Genomic DNA, 20,109 nt, shown 5'->3' with positions numbered 1-20,109 from the left:
AATTTTATATTTATTTGCAGTTTACTTTATAGGTTTCATTTTCAGATATTTTTAACTTCTACTCATCAGAAAACATCTGTACTTTTCTACTCCACTCCTTTTTTTTTACAATGTGTTGTGTTGTATGCTCATATTGTTTTTAAAGAACTGTTTTCAAGTACGTCAGTCATCAATAAAGGTAATATAAGGTAAAATAAGATTAGATAAGATAACATAAGATAATCCTTTATTAGTCCCACTATGAGGAATTGCATTATTACAGCAGTAAGAGTCAAAAATAGGCATCAGTAATTAATAATAAGTGCAATAGTGTAATGATACTTAAGTGTTAGGGTATAGAAAAATATGACTGGAATAAAAACTAATATATACAGAGTAAAAACAAGAAAATAGTATGCACAGTGAGAGAATATGCACATAAACCATTGTTTTACACAGACAGAATGAGTATTGCACAGTTAAGAGAGTTAAACCAGAGCTGTAGTCTATAATGGTGCCTTTCATTCTACTGGGAGCAGAGCTGCTTGTACAGTTTTACTGCAGCAGGAGGGGAGGACCTGAGATACCTCTCCTTCAGACAGGGTGAATCAGTGCTGTGATGGGGTCCTGCAGGGGGTGCGACTGGCTGTCCATCACAGGTGACAGCTTCACTATCATCCTCTTCTGCCCCCCCCCCCCCCCAACATAAACAGAGGAGAACTGAGTCATTGATCCAATCCCAGCGTTGAGGTAACACTAGACTCCTCCTGCTGCAGCACTCATGATAAAACCATTAATTGATATGACATTGCAAAGTGTAGCATCATTTGCAGAGTTATTTATTAGCTTGACAGTGTTATGATTGTATCAAACAGAATATAGCTACAGTTCATGATGTAGTAGTTGCATTCGGGAATAATGTCTAAATTTAAGTATATTTAAAGGCAAGTACTTACTTTTACTCATGTAGAAAAGTTAATGTTGTACTTTTACCTCAATGCAATTTTTCTCTATTTATTTTTACTTTTTACTCCAGTAAAATGCTCGTATTGCCTGTGTTCTGCATTAAGAGATTTTATACCATGTGAGTACAACATGAACTTCAATAAAGAAGCTATTAAATCAATCGGGTGAGGTAACGATACAGGATCTTTAGTCATTTTTAATTTAGTTGAGATTAGAATCGAATCGCCCAGTTGATAATCCAGCCTTGTTCAGAGCTAATAGGTCCCACGGTGTGATGTCAGACACCCGGATGAACTCAACAGTTCAGGGCTCTGCAGCAGGATTCCTCTGAATCTGCTGATCTTGCTTTGTTTACTCCTGTTAGTTCAGCAGCAGTGAAAGCAAAAAAAAACAAATAAAAGATTTATCTGCAGCCAAATTATCATCAAGTTCTCCCGGGATCACAAGCTCCATCCTGGAAACTGTGCAACCCACGTATCAGCTCCTCCTCGTCTGTTCTGGAGGAATTTGAAAAATACTTGACAATACCGAATTCATTATTTCTTGGGTTCTGTTAATGAACATTCTCACTTCAAGCCGTGGAAACAAATGACCTTTCGGCTGAGATAGAGATGTTCTGATGGTCTGTCTCGTTATGAAGAGATTGATGATGAAGAACGACACAGTTGCAGATCAATAAAAACACCAAAAACAGATGTCACCATGTTCTCCGTGTGATTAATGAGCCACCACAAATCATACATCTTGTTTTTAAATGTTACTCTGTCGTCATTTCAGGCCCAGAAACCATTTTCTTAAAGCAGCCTGTGACTCTTTCACGTGAAACCAGCCTGGAAATGTCAGTGAGTTTTATTCAGCAGTTATCAGGAGCAGGCTGATGTGCACTGTGGCATGTTTACAGCGTCTTTAACAAAAACCATGGAGCTGAAATCACTGAGGCTGGAGCATCTTCTGATTTTAAATTCAAAGGAAAGGTGGTTTGTTCTGTGAAAAAAATCGACTAAATGACATTTCAATCTCTTTCAACCACAAACCTGCATTTCTTGATAAATTGACACAACAACCTGGATGTTGGATATTTACCATCATTGAAAGGTGACATTGATAGACTATGTGTTTTGCTCTTTCATACAAGGTAAATACAGAGTAACCTGGATGAGCGTCAAATAAGTAATTCATGATGATACCATGGCAACACCACTATCCCCTTATTGTCTTTATTATTAAAGCACTCAACCAGGCTTTGAGTACATTCTGCATTGACAGAGAACATCAAAAGATTTGAATGTTACTTTATTCACGTCTCTTTAGATTTTTTCCAAACGTTATATCAAGAGATAGATAAAAAGCACTGGAGTGGGTTGTTCATAGGTTGATGGAAACATGAACATTCACAGATTTTCCACCAAAGGACAAAGTCTGTCTTAGGTTCCCTCATCTTACGTCGAGCGGCTCTACCTTTAACTTGAATATCAGAACTCAGAATAAGTATTGAAGTAGTGAACGTGTGCAGATACATTTGTCTGTTTTTTAGTGAACACTGAATTAAACTGGGCTTTCTGAAACATCTATAAAAACAATATGTGCAGGTGGGATTCACAAGAACAGTGATATAGTTTTGTGTTGTAAATATAAATGACCTGATTTAAGAATACACCGTGAAATATGTAAGGAGGGGATGAAGGTAAACATGGAGAAGCATAATATAGATACAGTATGAGGTGCTATGGGAGGATTTTTCCCATGAGATGTGATATGAGTTGGATTCAGCCACAGCTCGACTGGTAAACACGAGGATCCATCTGTGTCTGCACGCTGAGCTGCCAGAGGTGGTTAGCATCCTGCCTGTCAGAGACCTGAAGGTTCAGCATCAGGCCTCACACTGCCTCCGCCCGGCTGAGGAGTGACTGTGTTCAGGAGCACGAGGGTTGTTTGCATGTGAGGCAGAGATCTGATGCTGCCTGCTGCCTCCCTGCAGCACATGGAGCAGCTGCATCTCTGTAACAGGCCACTGAGCAGCGGGATAACCGAGCTGCTCCTCTTCGCTCTTCCGCCACATTTGACGCTCCATCCTCAGCCCACACTCGGGCAGAGAAGTGATTTATTCCAAATCTGTGGTGACACCAAATCCCGGCCTGTTAATGGGGGGTGAAGAGCAACTCTCTCTTTCCAAGCATGATGGTGATGTGATTCTCACCAGTTTCACAAGGGAAGTCTGTGAAGCTTGAACAAGGAAGAATAAGTGGTTGAAATATCCTTTTTAACCAATTAGTAACTCCATGAAATTTTACTCTTTTAAAACCTTTATCGGCTGCTTTAACATCATAAAAAATTTTACTTCTTCCATCTGATAAAATACATTCATTTATTTTGGTGAGGTCATTGCAATACTCAAAACAAAACACAAAGATATATAATATACACAATGACGTTAATAGTTTTTTATATTTCTCTGTGTATGTGTAAATGATTAGATCCTGCATGTTACTGACAACCATATTAGAAGAACTCTCCAAAGTCATGTAAAGAGGAATTTCAAGAGAATCATGATTTTTGATCTCATCGATGCATTACTCAATATTTCAGAAACAGTATTTCAAGAGTATCCTTCAGTATCTTTCAGTATCAGTTGTAGTAAATTAGTTATTTGATGACATGACCATTGCTATGAAACATGCCCTCATGAATAAAGGCATTGTATAGATACATATCCCTGTTATATATTGTAGAGTGGGTTTATTCAGTAGGTTTATCCCCGGCCCATCATCAGGGGGATATTTAGATTTTATACATCACAGTGTTTGATAGGATTGCCATACAGCTCTGTGTAAACAGCTTTACTCTGAACATCATCTGATTTAATGTGAGCTCAGCAGACAGCGGGATGGTTCCTGCTCATCTGAACTGGAGCTTTAGCTGTAAACAGCCATTTGGCTCCTGTTCCTCCTCACGTCATTTCGGATGTGACACGCTTTTATTACGCTCCACCTCGTAAATACGCACCGAGGGGGCTTTTCAAAACGACCCGCAGGCCATTTCACATTGTGACATCTCACTGGAGAAGTGGGGGAACAGCCTCGCTGCAACAGCATCCGGGCCCGCACCACCAGGCTCAGAGACAGTTTCATCCTCCAGGCCATAAGACTTTTAAACTCCTCTGAACTGCAATAACTCCACCAAACCAGCACCGTGGCATATCTGCATATTTGCACTATTGCTTTTCTATTTTTCTCTTGAGCTGTATATATATATTAATTTAGATATATACATTTTATTTTCTATTTTACATTTTTTGATATTCTATTTTATTCTATTTTATACTATTTTTATTTTATTTTTTGGGGGTTGTAATTACTTGAGCATTGCTAGAGATTCAAGAGTTTTTATTGTCAAATGAACAGAGATAACATGAAGCAGTCACTGTCAATGAAATACTTGGGTCACAGGCTCTCTTTAAGCAATGCTCACTAATTTCAACCCAACAAAATAAAATAAAAAATAGAAATAGTATAAAATAGAATAAAAAAGAATAAAATAGAATAACAATAAAATAGAATATCAAAAATTTAAAATAGAAGATAAAATATATTGCCAGCGACTGCTTAATGTTATTGTTGTGCATGTGATAATAAAAATCTTGAATCTTGAATCTGGGTCGTAGTGTTGCGATTTGGCCGCTAGGGGGCGCGGAAGAGGCTCCGTGGTTGCGACTGGGCTGAATGGGATCCCACAGTGGAGGTCTGGCACAGAGAGGGGGGGAGACTAGGGGAGCATAGCACAAGTCCTGGGGGCGTTTTGAGCTGAAACTATCCCACCGACAGACTTCCATCGACATTCCTCCGTGCGTCCCCCCCACACCGAGCGGAGCCGAGGCGGGTTGACGCTGCGTAATTACGCACGAACACAGGGACAGATCCTTGGTGTCTCCGGCTGTGGACACCGGGGGACAAAGGGCTGGAGGACAACAACTGACTGGAGAGGAGGAGTGCTGCTGGAAGAGGAGGAGGAGGGGGGGAACCAGGGGAGATCTGGAGTCGGAAGTGATTTCGCTTCTTTCTTTCTTTCTTTCTACCCGAAATGTAACTTATACGCTTCAGGATTTCACATGCGAACATAATCGAGTTCGCAGAGGAAACAAGGGACGGGAAAGAGTTCGTGAGTGGAATCTTTTCCTGGAAGCAGCTTCAGGATCCTCGGAGCATGGGGTAAGTTGTGTGTCTGTGTGTGTGTGTGTGAAATGCGTCTGGAAGTGATTTGCTCCGATGACAAAATGCGTGGAAAGTGAACTTTGCGCTGACTTGAGGGTTTTTTTCTGGGCGTTTGGCGTTTCGATCCTTTTCTTGAATTTCATTTTACAGCATTTAGCGGGGAATCGAACATGTGACACTGCGTTTGTGTTTTTTTTGTCCATTTCTCGTTTCACCAAAGACAAGAAACCCCTCGATTAGTGATGCATTGATCCAGTTCCATGAGAATCTGATGTTCATTCACACCTGAATCTCAGCTGTGACCCACAGAAGGTCGAATCTCCAGCTGCTTCAAACTGAGCTGCACAGACACGGTTTGTTTAAAACTGAGAGTGCACGGTCATGTGATAAAACACACACACACACATACACACATACACTCTCTCTCTCTCTCTCTCTCTCTCTCTCTCTCTCTCTCTCTCACAGAGGTCACTCATGCATCACTCAGTTATTGTGATTTCCTGTTTTCTTCTCTCTCCTCTGCTGTTTGCATCACACACACACACACACACACACACACACACACTAACAGACACACACACACACACACACACAAAGCTAGGGGGAGAGAGAAGAGCAAGGAGCTTGGACCACTTCCAGGCTGCTTTCTCTGTAGAGGATTCTGAGTGGTTTGGCTGTCGGTGTCCCATTGTGCTCGGTCTCTTTACCTGTGTGTGTGTGTTTGTGTGCGTTGAATGATGCATGAGGACATTGCTTTCAGCTCAAACACGCCTGAACTCTCCTCACATGTCCAGAGTCCTGGCTCTCATTTCCTCTGGGGTCAGTTTAGTGACATTTAAATGGAGCTGCTTCTCAAATAAGTGTAAGAGCACAATATGTGAGTGTTGTACTGATATGCATTTTTAATAGAAGTCCAGTCCACCTTCGTCCCGTCCTCAAAGTGACATTTAACACTGCAGTTCAATTTGAAATGCCACAATATACAGTTTGCAATCAGGAGATATTGATTTAATGCAGACCCTAGCTTCTTTAGACCAGTGCAGTAAAGTGATGCTGCACGATGCTCACTTGTTTATCCCAAATTGCTGCAGCAGCTTCATCAGGAGTCAGCGGGTCCACGGTGCTGTGGCCTTCGTAGGTTCTGAACTTTAGCCTCCATCCTCAAATGAAACACAAAAACTCACTGTGTGGTCAGAGGTTTTCCCCCAAAACCCTTCAGCTCGCTATCTCAGCTCAGCTCCATATTCTAATTGAGGTGAAGTTGAAGATAAACTTATGAGCGGTGACGGCTCACAGCTCTTGAACACCTGAGAACCAAATTCTCACATTTCTGACTAAAAGTCTATATGATCTTGGCTGCTGAAAAGATTTGCACCACTTCTGTCCTGTACATCTGTAACTGGGGATGTGAGAAACCCCATTGTATCACATGTATCACAGTCACTCCGCCATACAGGGGAAACTCTAGGTGCCTTTTCATATGATGTCAGTGGCACAGCAGCAGTTATGTGGACCTGTTGTGCAGCATCTGCAGGAGCAGGAACACTTACAGTCTGACAGGAGGCCTGAGACAAACAACCGCTGTGTTTAGATGTCACATGTTTGACGCCTCTCTACCGTCTGCACTCTAACCGATCACAACGGCATCACCGCCTGCGTCACCGAGGCAGCAGAGGACAATCACCTTGTCCAAATAGAAATCAGAAAGGAGCTGGATGTAGCTGCAGGGTCTCTCGCTCTGCACAGGCAGACAGGAACCTGCAGATCTGTTTCCCTCCTGACTGAAGTGAGCAGCGGCAGCAGAAGAGTCTGGATTAACAGCCTCTTCAAGTCCATTAACAATATATGGCCGACGCACAGGTGCATGTACAACTCCTCTAAGAGTGCACACTGAAAACTAAATTTACTCTTGATATAATGAGAATCCTTAATTCCTGTAACAAGCGGCTGACAAAACAAAGAGCTTCCATCATTTACAACATTAAGTAGTTTTACCGTTTATCCACTTAAAGAAGACACATTATGATCATGGTGATCCCAGTGCGTGCCACACTGGTTTCTAGGTGTGGATTATGAAGATGTGCGGATTGTGACATCACAAATAACCCCTGAAATATTGGCCTGACTACTGATGACCATTGACCACAGACTTCAAGATTTTTTAAACTTTTATATACACAAAAAATCGAAATAACACATTAGAGGAAAGAGAAAATCCTTTAGGTTGTTTATTAATCAGAAACCAGACCTGCTAAAGACAACTGTCTCCACTTTGGCTGTTTGGACTGGATTGAGGAACCTCCAGCATGAGTGTGATGAAGTTTGAAAGTTTAAAACAAATGTTTCTAGTGATGCTGTGATTACCGTGTTATTCTTTGGTGTGTTCATGTTGAAATGACCCAATCTTATGTGTATTTTGTTTGATAAGTGAACTTCATCAAATTATTACTGTGATTCAGTGCACAACTGATACAAACTGGTTTGGCTTTTACTAGAGCCCGACCTATAATCCAAATGCCAATATTAGGGTGTAGAAAATTGTTAAACAAAAATGTGACAAAGAAATGTTATTGGGGTTTGATATTTTGTTTTAGTTAAATGATATAGAAGAAAACAAATAAAATAAATAGAACTTGAGTTAAGAAAATAAACTATCTTTTCTGCATTGTTTATTCTCTAGTTTTTACGAACCTAAGTGAGTGTTAAGTCTGTGTTGTGACGCTTAAGGTTTCCTGACAACCTCCACAGGTACATTGTTCTACTTTGTAACTTGAATCCTCTTTCCTCTCGCCCTCTTTCCTCTCGTCCTGTTGCAGAGGAGTTGTCTACGAGCTGTAAAATGTACCCGCTACAACGAGAGAGGTACAAACAAACCCGCTGTGGTCGTCTCTGTGTCGTGACTCTGCATGGCCGGGATGGGCGAGAACTGCAAGTTCAGATTTTGATCTCCCACCGATAAATGTGGAGCCAAATTCATTGTGTTTATTCATAATTAAAGAGTTAGTGACGTGGTTGTCGATGTCACTCTGCTAAAGTTACGAGGCACACGTGAAACCTACTGAATATTAATCTTGGAATCCCTGTTAAATTTCAAGCTTTTATTTGAAAGTCAAACATTATAACGTGAAACTGAGAGAGAGCTTTTGTACATTTTAGTTTAGCTTCTTGAAAAAACACAAATCTGATATCGATATTTTGGGGATCAATGCGCCCATCCCGACCTCGTCAGTCATTCATTTGCCTCCGAACCAAATCCACCTTCATCACGTCCCCATGATGTTTCTCCTCCGCAGCATCTGTTGAATCTATGGTTCACTGCTCGATCTGAGGGGAGGTTCCATGCTTGTCATGATGTGCAGATGCTGTCGGCATGATCTCCGCTTATTGTCGTCGTGGCTTGATGTCTCTGTCATCATACGTCGTCCTGTCAGTCGCTGCAGCTCAACCTTGAAACATCTCTGCTTTGTTTAAACTGTGCATCATCTTGTACAAGATCGTGGAACGTCTCTCATGTCAAACTTCCGTGTTCAATGTAACCACACGGCTGTCACGCATGTGCCGCCGAGTTTCCACTTTGTGCTGTGAAATGGGTATTTTTAAGTCGCTCAGTGTTTGACGCTCAAATGACGGATCATCAAAACAACTACAAGAGCCGCTGAGCTCTCTTCATTCACGTTTCAGTCTGACTGGTGATTGGTCGACTGAACAAGCTGCTGCCGCATGTTGACTGAGAAATACTGGTGAGGAGTTGGTGAGAGGAGCTGAAGTCTGGAAGTGTCCAGATGTTAGAGCTGCAACGATTCATCAAGAGAGAGATGTGATAATCAGTTATGTTTTGCTAATTTTTAAGCTAAAATATCAAACATTCTCGGATCATAGCTTCTCGAATGTGAGTTTTTGGTGCTTTTCTTTATCATTTGACGTGAACTGGACCATTTGCATCAATTAAATACATTTTGCAGTTATTTCACACATTTAATTGACTAAATAATTAAACTAGAGGAAATATGTGCAGATAATCAACTGTTTTATTTGTTGTTGGGCCTTTAATTTGAAGAAAAGCTGCCAAATGTCAGCAGTGATTTTATTTTTGTCGCTTCGATGGGAATTTCCAGCGTTGTTCAAATGATGAGAAATAGTTGCGTAAAGAAATGAGTTGTGACGCAACAATGTAAACTATGGAGTACAACATAAAACAATAGTTGCACAATATCATCATATTGTACAGCTGTAATTAGTTTGAGTAGGATTGTTATTGTATAATGTGTCTGTTGCTGGTGTCTGTATCGAATCATCTAAAATAAATGAAACCTCATAACGCTGCAAATCAGACGTCACATATCTCTGTGGAAACCTGTTCAGCTTCAAGGAGAAAGAAGCTTTTGGATCGCTGTTATGGAGACAGCTCTGCAACTGCAACAGTAAACACTCGTGTCTCTTTGTATTCACTTCATTTCACTGCGTTTTATTGGCATGAAAGTGAATAACGGTGCCGCCGGAGGATTGAGCTGTCAGACCCCCCCCCCCCCACCACCACCATCACCACCACCATCATCTCTCTGGTCTGACCTTCACATCCTGAACACAGAAAACACTCTCTGTGCTTTGCGTCACCTTCACAATTGTTCGGGCGCAGTAACTAACCGGTCCGACTCCTTCAAGAGGAGCCGACCTTCAGATAACTGAAGCTCTCCTCTGTCATTCAACACAAACACAGCTCACATTTCAGCCCTTTCTCCAAGTGTTTTGCCAGCGAACTGCTTGTGGTGATATAACGTGGAGTGAGTTCTTACGAATCAGGGAAGTGGAGAGACGCTCGGTGAGGTGGTCGACGTGTAAGAGGACGTCGAACTGACAATAATAACAACTCCAGAGGGTTCCCCAAAGTTGTGCAATTCGGTGTATGCAGCGTGTTGTGGTTTGTGCTGCAGAGATATGGTGACTTGTTGAGCTGCTCCACTGTGAGTTAGCGTTTCCCCTCGCCGTGCTATTTTCGGTGTGTAGTTGTAGCGTGTCATGTTGCCAGACTGCGGGCGACACACTTTCGCTGGTCCGGGAATGTGGACGCGAGGCCGCCGGAGGTCAGAGGAAGCAGACGCATAAAGGAGGAACAGTGTCAGATGAACAAAGAGGGGCCGACAAAAAGAAACGCAGAGAGCTTTTTTTCCCCAACGTCTCTGCAAAGACTGTGAGGTCCCTGGAGGCTGTGAAACCACAGCAGAGACTCAGCAGTGTGTTGTGTTAATGCACAGATGGTGAAAAACGATGCTCTGCTGAAGCACTCAGCCGAGGCTCTCATTCACACTGACTCACACTGCAGTCAGATGGAGGCAGGAACCAGGACCAGCGCAGGGTCGGGGGTCAGCGACTTGTTATTTAACCTGACAGACTGAAGAGCAGGATTCTCTTTGTTATTGTTGGGTCACTGTAACATCTTTTGAAATGTTGCTCTTTCTCCATGGGAAAGATACTTCAATCATATCGCTATCATGTGACTTGTTACATAAGATGAATCTCCTCTTTCATCTCCGGTGGAACAATATTACAAAGCCGAGAGGTGATTTAAAGGGCAGCTACACGCTTGTCTTAAAGGTTCAGTGTGTAGAATTTAGTGACCTCTAGTGGTGAAGCTGCATGTTGAAGCTGAACACCCCCTCAGCTCCCCCTCCTCTTACAAACATGAAAGAGAACCTGTGGCAGCAATCAGTTGTCGTAAGAACTCTAGTTTGAGATACTGTAAAAAACATAGCTGCCATGTATACTCTGTAAATAGAGTATTTTAATATAATGGGGTTATTCTAAGGTAAGGAAAACAAAAATTTGTAAAATTTAGATCATTACACACTAGTGAAAACATCACTAGGATTATTTTATATTTACTTTCTGCCAATAGATTCCATTTTCCCTAAATGTTACACACCAGACCTTTTAAACCAACACTCACATTTGGTCTGTTGTTACTCTGGCTGTGTAGAGGATTAAGCATAATGTAAATAAAGATGCCCTTGTTCTGTGTAAAACTCAAAGTATTGTGTAGAAAGTGTTTTAGTTCTATATTTACCTCCACCAAGGACTTTGTGTTTAGTTTTTTATCTGTGCTTGTGTGTATGTTAGAAGGATTACACAAAACTACTGCGTTCATACCACAAAACCCTGGTGGAGGGGTGCGGTATTGACCGGGGGAAGGACCCATTACATTTTGGAGCGTCTCCGGATCGGGACTCACTCACTTTCTCACTTCATAGCCAGATAGGGCGCTTTTCAACATTTTCATTGATTTCTCAGGGAATAATTCATGGGGGGGGGGGAAGGGGAGTGATGTTTATGAGTGTGCACGGACAAAATAATAATCTAGTGAGTTTAAACTTGGTTTCGTCAGCGGACTGTTGGGCCTCGGTGAAGGTTTTGTGTTATTGTAATCTCTCTTTGTGTTTCTATCCGGCGTCATCATGGAAACAAGGTCTGTGGTAAAAAGAAAAGAGGAACCAAAAGACATAACAAAAAAAAACCTTGGCACGGTCGGTCTGACTCAAGCTTTGTGTTACTCTAGATTTTATGTCTCGTCATTGCTGCAGACTAATATGTGAAAAATGACGATTATCAATGTTGAAGGTGAGACCTCCTCTGAATTTGGAGTCTGAAAATAGAGGGTGTTGATTTTCTCTGTGCAGATTGTAAACACTGATGATGCTTACATCAGGCTTTGGTGTATAAATAAAACCGATATGATTTTGTGTCCTTGGCCCGAAACCTACTCATCAATGTACTTTGATATAAATCTCGGAAAAGCAGTAAATTGTTGCATTGAGAAGCTGCAGCGTCAGGGATTTTATATTTGTATATTTGGCATTTTCGCTTGATGAATAACTTAAAAGATTAATTTGTAATCAACATGTATAGTTTGACGACTGATTTATAGACTAATTGTTTCAGCACTACATTAAACACAGAGTCTGTGAGTATATCTTGCATTAACATCCCATTTAGATAATGAGATGTGGTATGAGCTGATATCTTTTCTTGTTTCACTTCATCTCTTTGGCAAGAGGACGATTCAGCCAACCACAGCGTCAGCTCTTCATTTCTCTTTCTCTAGTGATGTTCAGAAGCCAGGAAGTAAAAGTCTCAGAAATTGAAAACCCTCTCCGGGTCCCTCTGGTATTTATTAAGAAAGTTGACGAGAGAGATATGAGAGAAATGGCGACTGGATCCTCAGATGTGTGGAAGTTCATTTGCATACGTGATTCATGCTCTCGCTCTGACCTTTACTGGATGTCTTTGTCATCAGACCTCTCGCTGGCTCTCTGATTCGCCGTTTCAAGTGCAAGACGTTGGATTTTAAGTTGAGCCAATGGGATTTTAAGGCGGTCGGGGTTACAGCTTCACCCCCTCCCCAGGCTATTTACAGTCCACAGAGCTCATGGGCTCCATTTCTGGCAGTTTGAGAACTATTTTCTCTTCTGCAGAAGCGACCGGTCGTGTATGACCGCGAGGCCAGACGGGGGGGGGGGCAGCTTCTGGTTGACAGATCAGGGATCTGGGTGAGGGGGCGGGAGCTGAGGTTCAGAAGAGAGATGGAGGCAGCAGCGGGGGAGAGGATTAAAAAGTGATGACTTGGGGAAAAGACGCACAGCAACCGTGTGTGTGTGTGTGTGTGTGTGTGTGTGTGTGTGTGTGTGTGTGTGTGTGTGTGTGTGTGTGTGTGTGTGTGTGTGTGTGTGTGTGTGTGTGTGTGTGTGTGTGTGTGTGTGTGTGTGTGTGTGTGTGTGTGTGTGTGTGTGTGTGTGTGTGTGTGTGTGTGTTTGTTTGTAGGTGCGAGACACTGAATATGCAGTAAGTAAATATCCTACACTGAGAGCCCCTGAGGCTTTTCTCAATGTTTATGGTTATAAATTAAAATCACTTGGAATAGTTACAATTTAATACATTAATGGAAAAATTACCATCATCATCTTGTCTGCACAACCCCAGTAATAATATACCTATAATTTATGTTACTCTTTTCTTAACAATGTTACCAAGTGCTTTACAAGGAGGAGAAAATGAGAATAAAACAATAGAATTAGATTAAATAAATAATTAGGAATAGTCAGGCTCAATTAGATCCCGTCTCAGTGTGTTTTATTATTAGGGTTTCGGGATAATTTAAGCTTAATATGTTTGCCTCAAATGAGATTAATCACACAATGAAGAGTTTAAAGTAAAATGAAATGGACTGATTTTGATAATATAGTTAACATGAATAGAATTAGTTGTAAAATCTGGACAATATTCAAATTCTGTAACGAGTGTATTTTGTCATTTTGATATCGAACCTCATCCAATATGCAGTGATTAAAAAAATACTAATGCTTAACTGTTCTGTTCAAATTATGAAGGCATTCTTTATTTTGTAAACATATGTTGGTGGTGTACATCAGCTCTGCCAAGTGCAATGAGAAGCTTTACAGTTTGGAGAGTTTCTGCAGAATTCAATGGGCTCTGTTACTTTCTACAGGTGCCATCAGTAGCAGTTACTTGTTAACTCTTGCTTTCCCTCTATTAGCTTCTCTCCTTCTGTTGAACGCTAAGCCCCAGTCCACTGAGTCACTGCAGCATCCAGTCCAACCTGAATGAGCAGAGGGTGTCTCAGGTTCAGAGACTTTCAGCTCGTTCAGCAGCAGAGATAACGAACAGTCAGTGGAGCGACTTTCAAAAACGCTTCTCTCAGTTTCTCCACGTTGCTTTTAACTAATTGATTAATATAAACGAATCATGGAGATGAAGGAATCATCTCTTAACTTTGAGTGTCTAAACTCTTAGAGGTGTGTATGATTTTCCAGTTGGACATGAGGACTGAGGGCTTTATGCTGCAGCCCCTCAAACTGTGTGTGTGTGTGTGTGGGGGGGGGGGGGGGGGGGGAGTTAACTTGACACTTTTGGTGCTGATTTTATCCGTCAAAGAGTCGCTCTGCTGTGAAATTGTTTTCGGACTGACTGGTTCAGCACTTTCATACAATTTATGAAACTCTGCAAGTCTGTTGACTTTGCTTTTTGAAGAAAATGCATATTGTTGTGCTGTGAAAAACAACAGTGAAAGGATGTTCTCCTGTGTTGTTCTGCCTTCACTGGGATAATGAACTTACCTCCGACATCTTGATGACATCATCGCTGCTCTTGTAGACATTACAAATAGATGCAGCTCATGTACAGGTTTGTTAAGGATACTTTGGTTCTGGCCCAGGTGCTGTTGCTCTGGTTTCAGGCCTGTGTGTTAGCGAGCTTGCTGTCAGCTCCGATCACACACTGTGACATAGTCATTGAGGGGAAATGTGTTTTTGAGGCAGACAGAGTGAACTGTGACCTGCAGGGAACAGATGATGTGTATTAGAGCACTTTTTGTACCATGGTGGTTAGTCACACCGCTGTCAGTGCAGGAACCTGCTGTCTGTTGTCCATCGCATTTTTTGAAAAGCTGTTTTCAGACAAGAACTCTGAAAAATGTCGTGACAATTGGGTCCAGACACTTTCCTGACTTTGCCTTTCACACATGAACAACACTGCAGGAGATTTTCCCGTCAGACGTGTTCACAAAAACAGAAAATGAACTTTCAGGTGAGGGCTGGTGTCTGAAGAACCTGCAGGAGGCAGATCGTGTTAATTCTGCTGCGTTTGAAGCACATCGACGCTCTGGAAACTCATTGTCTGTAGTTTGTACTTAATTTTTTGCGTATTTGGTGTTATCAACACCCTCAGTTGGAGGCTGTGAATCCTCTAAATGATCTCCAGCTGTATTCTCACATGGGCTCAGTTGGAAATTATCCAGAGTGGTTACCAGGCGGATGGAAGGAGAAGCTCCAGAAATCGTCCTGACTTTATTTATCTGATATTTGTGTTCTCGCCCTCCTGGGTACTTTAGATTAGAAGGAGTTTAATATCTGAAAGAGTCTGATAGTCTGTTTGTCATCTTGTCCTTGTCAGATCGGAACCTTTTTTTAGTTTGGTTGAAAGTGAATTTTTGCATGTTGTGTTTATGGTAGATTAACAGCCGTTCATTCCGAGCAAGCCCATAATGTTGAAACTCATGAAGAATAGAGCTGCAGATATTAAACTCTCAATAGAAAGTTGATTGGTTTAGTCATTTTCAATCAAACGTGTCAAATGTTCATGTCCAGTGTTGACTGCTTTTCTTTGTCCGATACAGTGAACACTAAATATTTGATTATAGTATGTTGGTAGTATGAACATATTAAACTGCACTTTAATTCTCAATTCTCAAGCTGCCTTCACTTCAAGTTGAAAATATATAGTTTAAAATAAACATAGAATGTTTGTATGAAACCTATTTCTATTGAAGCAGTAGCAGCAACATTAATAATAATCACTGCTCCTCTCCATGATAAGCAGTTGTTGAGGAGGAGATTCACAAGGGACTCAGCATGGGACTTTCCTACATCACCGACAGTTTATGTGTCATGATTTGATTTCTCTGCGGGAGGAAATGAACCTTTAACAAGTTTGTCCAAGCGGTATATAGAACTGGAGCATGGCGGCGTGCGCTGAATGAAGCCACTTAGTTCAGAGGGAGTTTATCCTTTGTGTCGTGATGGCTCCCTGTAGAAGACTCAGCGCTGTCTAACTTCCAGCTCGTCCAGATGGAGCCGTCATAGAAATCCGTCTGTTTACGGCCTTTGCTGCAGGCAGAAGCCAAATACCGTTGTAATATTTTCCTTTTCCCTGAGAGGAGGCATTTCATCTGTTTGAATGAGAAGCTGAGAGGAAGAGCGTGCACGCCCGGCAGAAGATTTTCCAGGAGGAGGAAACCGGAGAAGTGTTTGTTTGCCTCAGCCTGACATTAAATTAGATGTGCACCCATATCCTTGAAATGCTTCTGAATGCTATAATGCAATTAATTTATCACGAAGGTGGGGTTTGTACCTGAGGTCCCCGGGGGGGGGCTGAGCTTTTTATGTGGAGGCTGTTTTGTGGATAAAAGAAAACTTTAAAACTTCAGCTGCTTTATTCCCCCGTCCTCAGACAATGGCAGAATATCAAGTGCGGTTTTTCCAAATGCACGCTCAGTTTCTTTGAGTTAAAGTATAGTTTTTAAACTGCCAGTTGGCTCTTTATCAAAAAGAACAGCAGCGTGTCCCCTGCGACACGCTGTTGTTGTGGTCAAACCGTTCCTATAGAGGTGAGAACCACAGGGTTGAGCCCTGGTGACCTGCCTGTCTGCTGCCTGGACTCGGATCCCAGCAGAGACGTCCTGCATGTGTCCCTCAGGTTCTACCTGTCTCGGTTTTTCTGTCTCCTCCACTCGGACCTGGAATATAAATAAGAAGAATTCCCAGGAGAATGGTTTGAGCTGTTTTCCATGAATAAAAAAAAGCAGATTTGTGTTTCTGTTATGAAAACCATCTCTGAAAAGCTTCTCAGGATTTTGGATTGGTTGTTGGACAAAACAACCAATTGGAAGATACCATCTTGACCCTTTATGGATTTGTTTTTCCTCACTGTTTTTTAAGACCAAGAAAGAAGTTGACTGGACACTTGTATGGGCTGTCTGTGTTCAGTGCCTCTAACTACAGCTGGACAACTTAATTCTAGCAAATATATATATAAAGTAATAAAAGTATATCATTATTATTATTTGCATGTTGTGACACCTTGATCCAGTTGAAAGCAGCTGTAGACATGTATATATATAAACTGGGTGATCACTTTTAGGTGTCTGCACATTCCCACTAACTTCAGATGCAGTCTATTGTCCTAATCTCTACAATAACAGTAATAATAATGATAACTTGAAAAAGTAGATTGGGGATGTTTTCAACAGCGACAGATTTACTCCTTGAAAAACATGTTTTTACGTTTTTTTGACCCCTTAAAGGAGTGAGCTGTAATCTGAAGCTCCGCCTCCACGCATTCATGGATGAGTCGCAGTGTGTATGAATGAGGGGGAGGAGCGGCTGGATGTATACAGCACGTATGACCTGGAATAGATTAACAATAATTGATCCTGAAGACGCCTCACTGGATTCAGAGCAGGGGGGGGGGGCACGCTGCTTCACCATCACTAAGCAACAGAGGTGGAAAATAACTACGTGGATCTTGATGTTCTTCTTTCTACTTCTACCAGGGTTATATGCCCAGAATCTATATCATTTCCTCATGAGGTTATGGTTTTGCTCAAGGGACTGTTGGGCGGAGGAATGTGTTCTCCTGTGACTTTCCCCTTAAGTCCATGATCTGAATATTGTGTGTCTCGTAGCAATGCAAAGAAGTCGGCCAATAGAATGATGACTCCCTTTATTCAATTTATCTCCCTTAATGACGCACATTGAGTTACATGTCGTCCTTTCAGGTTACAGACGTTGGGCTGATTTCTGTAGTTTAACGTTTCACTCGTCTTCTCTTATTTCTGACAGCTATTAAAACTGTCAGGTGTAAGCATCGGCCTCCTGCTGCCCAGTCAGTTACGCTTTTCACTCACACGGCTCCAGATTTAATTAAAAGCTGCTGAGACTCATATATGAATCGTATCAGGTTTGTGTGAAGTACAACAGACTGCAGCTCACCAGGCTTTTCTCCTCGGTACTGCTCTGCGACTGCCGAGCTGCTGCTGGCTGTTTGCTCTCCTTCACCTCAGGAGGAGTTTAATCCACTTTTAATTTGCCCGTATGACCAAACCTCGACCTGTCGGAGCTGCTCGGCTCGGGGGTCCTCTCCCAGAGCGACATGAAGACGTGTTCAAACGAACGGGGGGGGGGGTCTCTCATTCCTGTGAGATCCGCTGTGACGCCTGGAAGATGATCTTCATTTTACATTGAGATGAGAAAAAGAAAATCCTGAGTGAGGAAATTTTTTTATTCTGACGTTAATTCTATTTTGGCTTATTGGCTTAATGAGTTTAAAGCCCTGGTTATTGGTTATGGAGCCAGATAATTGTTTTTATCAAGTATTTTCACATTTCACGTTTTGCTGTTGTGCTTGATTTGTGTCTGATGTTTGTTGCTTTCATAAAACTACACTGATATTGGGTTTCGACTGTTGGAAACTACATATATCACTTAATAAACGGTTGTTAAGACGGCCGCACTCAGGGACACAGTAGATCTGATGACAGAGACGGGAACTCGCTCTGTGAGACGCGCTGCAGGGAATCTTAATGCAGTGATTGAAATGCTTGGAAGCAGCATGTTAATCAACAGATGCCCTGTCTGTACCCGTGTGTTGTCACCGCCTGTTTGTAAAGCTGCTTTCAGACGTGCAGTGAACTCTGCAGGGGCTGAACGTGAGGACGCAATTCTTGTGAGTCAGTTGCTCCGGACTTTCTCTCTCCCCAAGTAAAAACTCCAGAAAAGAGCCTCTGTGAGACAACAGCAGGATATTGTCCGGAGAGTTTGTTACACGTAACGGACGCAAAAAAACACAACAACGTAATACAAATATCTCAGGATGAAAAAGAGGTTTCATACACGTAGGAGACACAGGCGAAGAAGTCGAGAAAGACAACGAGATTCAAGCTTTTGGGGATAAGGGTAAATGCTTTGAACAAAAACTTGTGACTTTCGCAGCAGAGTTAATTCGTAATTTTGGACAATCTTCTGCTGTGATCCTCATATGGAAAAGTAGTTAATCAGAAAACAGCTGATCAGAGCGGCAGACAGACAAATACATTTTTTAATATATATATATATACATCATCAATTAGTTTTAATTAGTATTAATTGTATCTGTAGCTGCTGTCTTCGTGGACCTGGACTTCACCTAAATCCACTTCCTCGGCCGTGCTGCTCTTCGCTGGTCATCTGCAGCTTCGGTAATCTGTGTTTGAACAAGAACGACTATTGTTTGTATGCAAATGTTCGGTAATTCCACACAAATCCCACAGGAACAATGCACCATATAGCCAGTCATGACCTACATAGTGAATGGGTACTTCTCTTTGCCAAGACAAAGACTGAGGCCTCCTCCCAGCGCACATTATCCTCATTAATGTCGGTGTCTAATTGACTTTCCGTGGGAGCATCTTATTGTGTACATTAACATTATGCAAACATTAGTGGTGTAATGTTGCATGACGTGTCTGTGAATCCCCTCATGGTCCTGAGAGCCCGTGTCCACAGTCTGTCCCCACAGCGAGTGTGTGTTTGTCTCCAAACGGAGGAGGACGGCTAATTGGACCGCTAGCGGTTAGCTAATCTTCAGCTTCATTTGCACCGTCGGCCTCATTACACCGGGAGAGCGCCGCTGACCTTCAGGACGTCTGGAAATAACAATCACATTTGGAAATTGGAAGTGTTTTGTCCTATTTGGGACTCGATCCATCGTCATTCTGCACTCGCTCACCACAGTTTCCCCTCAAACGGAAAAACAAAAGAAAAGATAATGATATCCAATTAATTTTAATGATGAGAGCAGATGCTTTAGCCTCTCGGCTTTGATCACTGAGCTAAAAATGGTTTCTTGAGAGTGAGTTTAACATTTGTCTACGGTGCACATGTTTTTAAGTATAACTGTGAAGGCATTCTTATCATGGTTGCCCTATTTTTTTTATAATGCAAAAGAATAAAGCTTATTAACTGGAATATTTCTGCTTCTTCTGAAAAGATTACACCCTAAAAATAACACCCACAGGTCGTATATTTATGTACATGATGTGAAATACAAAGAAGAAAACATCAGAGCAGAACTGGGAAGATTCCTGTATAAACCAAAGGCTCAAAGTTGTGCAGTCATTTCTTTGCTTTCATGCAGAAAATAATTCTCGATGGACTGATATGATGAATTTTTTTTTAATTTGTTCCTCAATAATCTGTTTTTGACAACAACAAGCAGTTGTCTATTTCACCGGTGTGGATTAAGTGTGAAATCATACAGTAACTTTGATTTGGAAATAAAACCACAACTCGTGTAAGTAAATATGTTTCTTGTTTACTGGGATAACTCCCTCTGCACATCAGTGCATCACTGG

The 20,109-nt window shown here is 41.8% G+C and overlaps 1 protein-coding gene across 1 annotated transcript in view; it reads left to right on the top strand.

Moving 5' to 3' along the window:
• Positions 1-4,993: 4,993 nt before the first annotated feature.
• LOC133010652 (homer protein homolog 3-like) overlaps positions 4,994-20,109 on the top strand; it is a 40,059-nt gene continuing 24,943 nt past the window's right edge. Inside the window, exon 1 of the mRNA XM_061078251.1 lies at positions 4,994-5,150. Coding sequence (XP_060934234.1) covers positions 5,146-5,150 — 5 coding nt within the window. The 5' untranslated portion in view covers positions 4,994-5,145. The remainder of the gene's footprint in view (positions 5,151-20,109) is intronic.

The sequence above is a fragment of the Limanda limanda genome, chromosome 9 (genome assembly GCF_963576545.1).
Source record: "Limanda limanda chromosome 9, fLimLim1.1, whole genome shotgun sequence".
Taxonomy (NCBI): Eukaryota; Metazoa; Chordata; class Actinopteri; order Pleuronectiformes; family Pleuronectidae; genus Limanda; species Limanda limanda.
The sequence above is the reverse complement of the archived record's forward strand: the minus strand, read 5'-3'. Positions and strand labels throughout refer to the sequence as shown.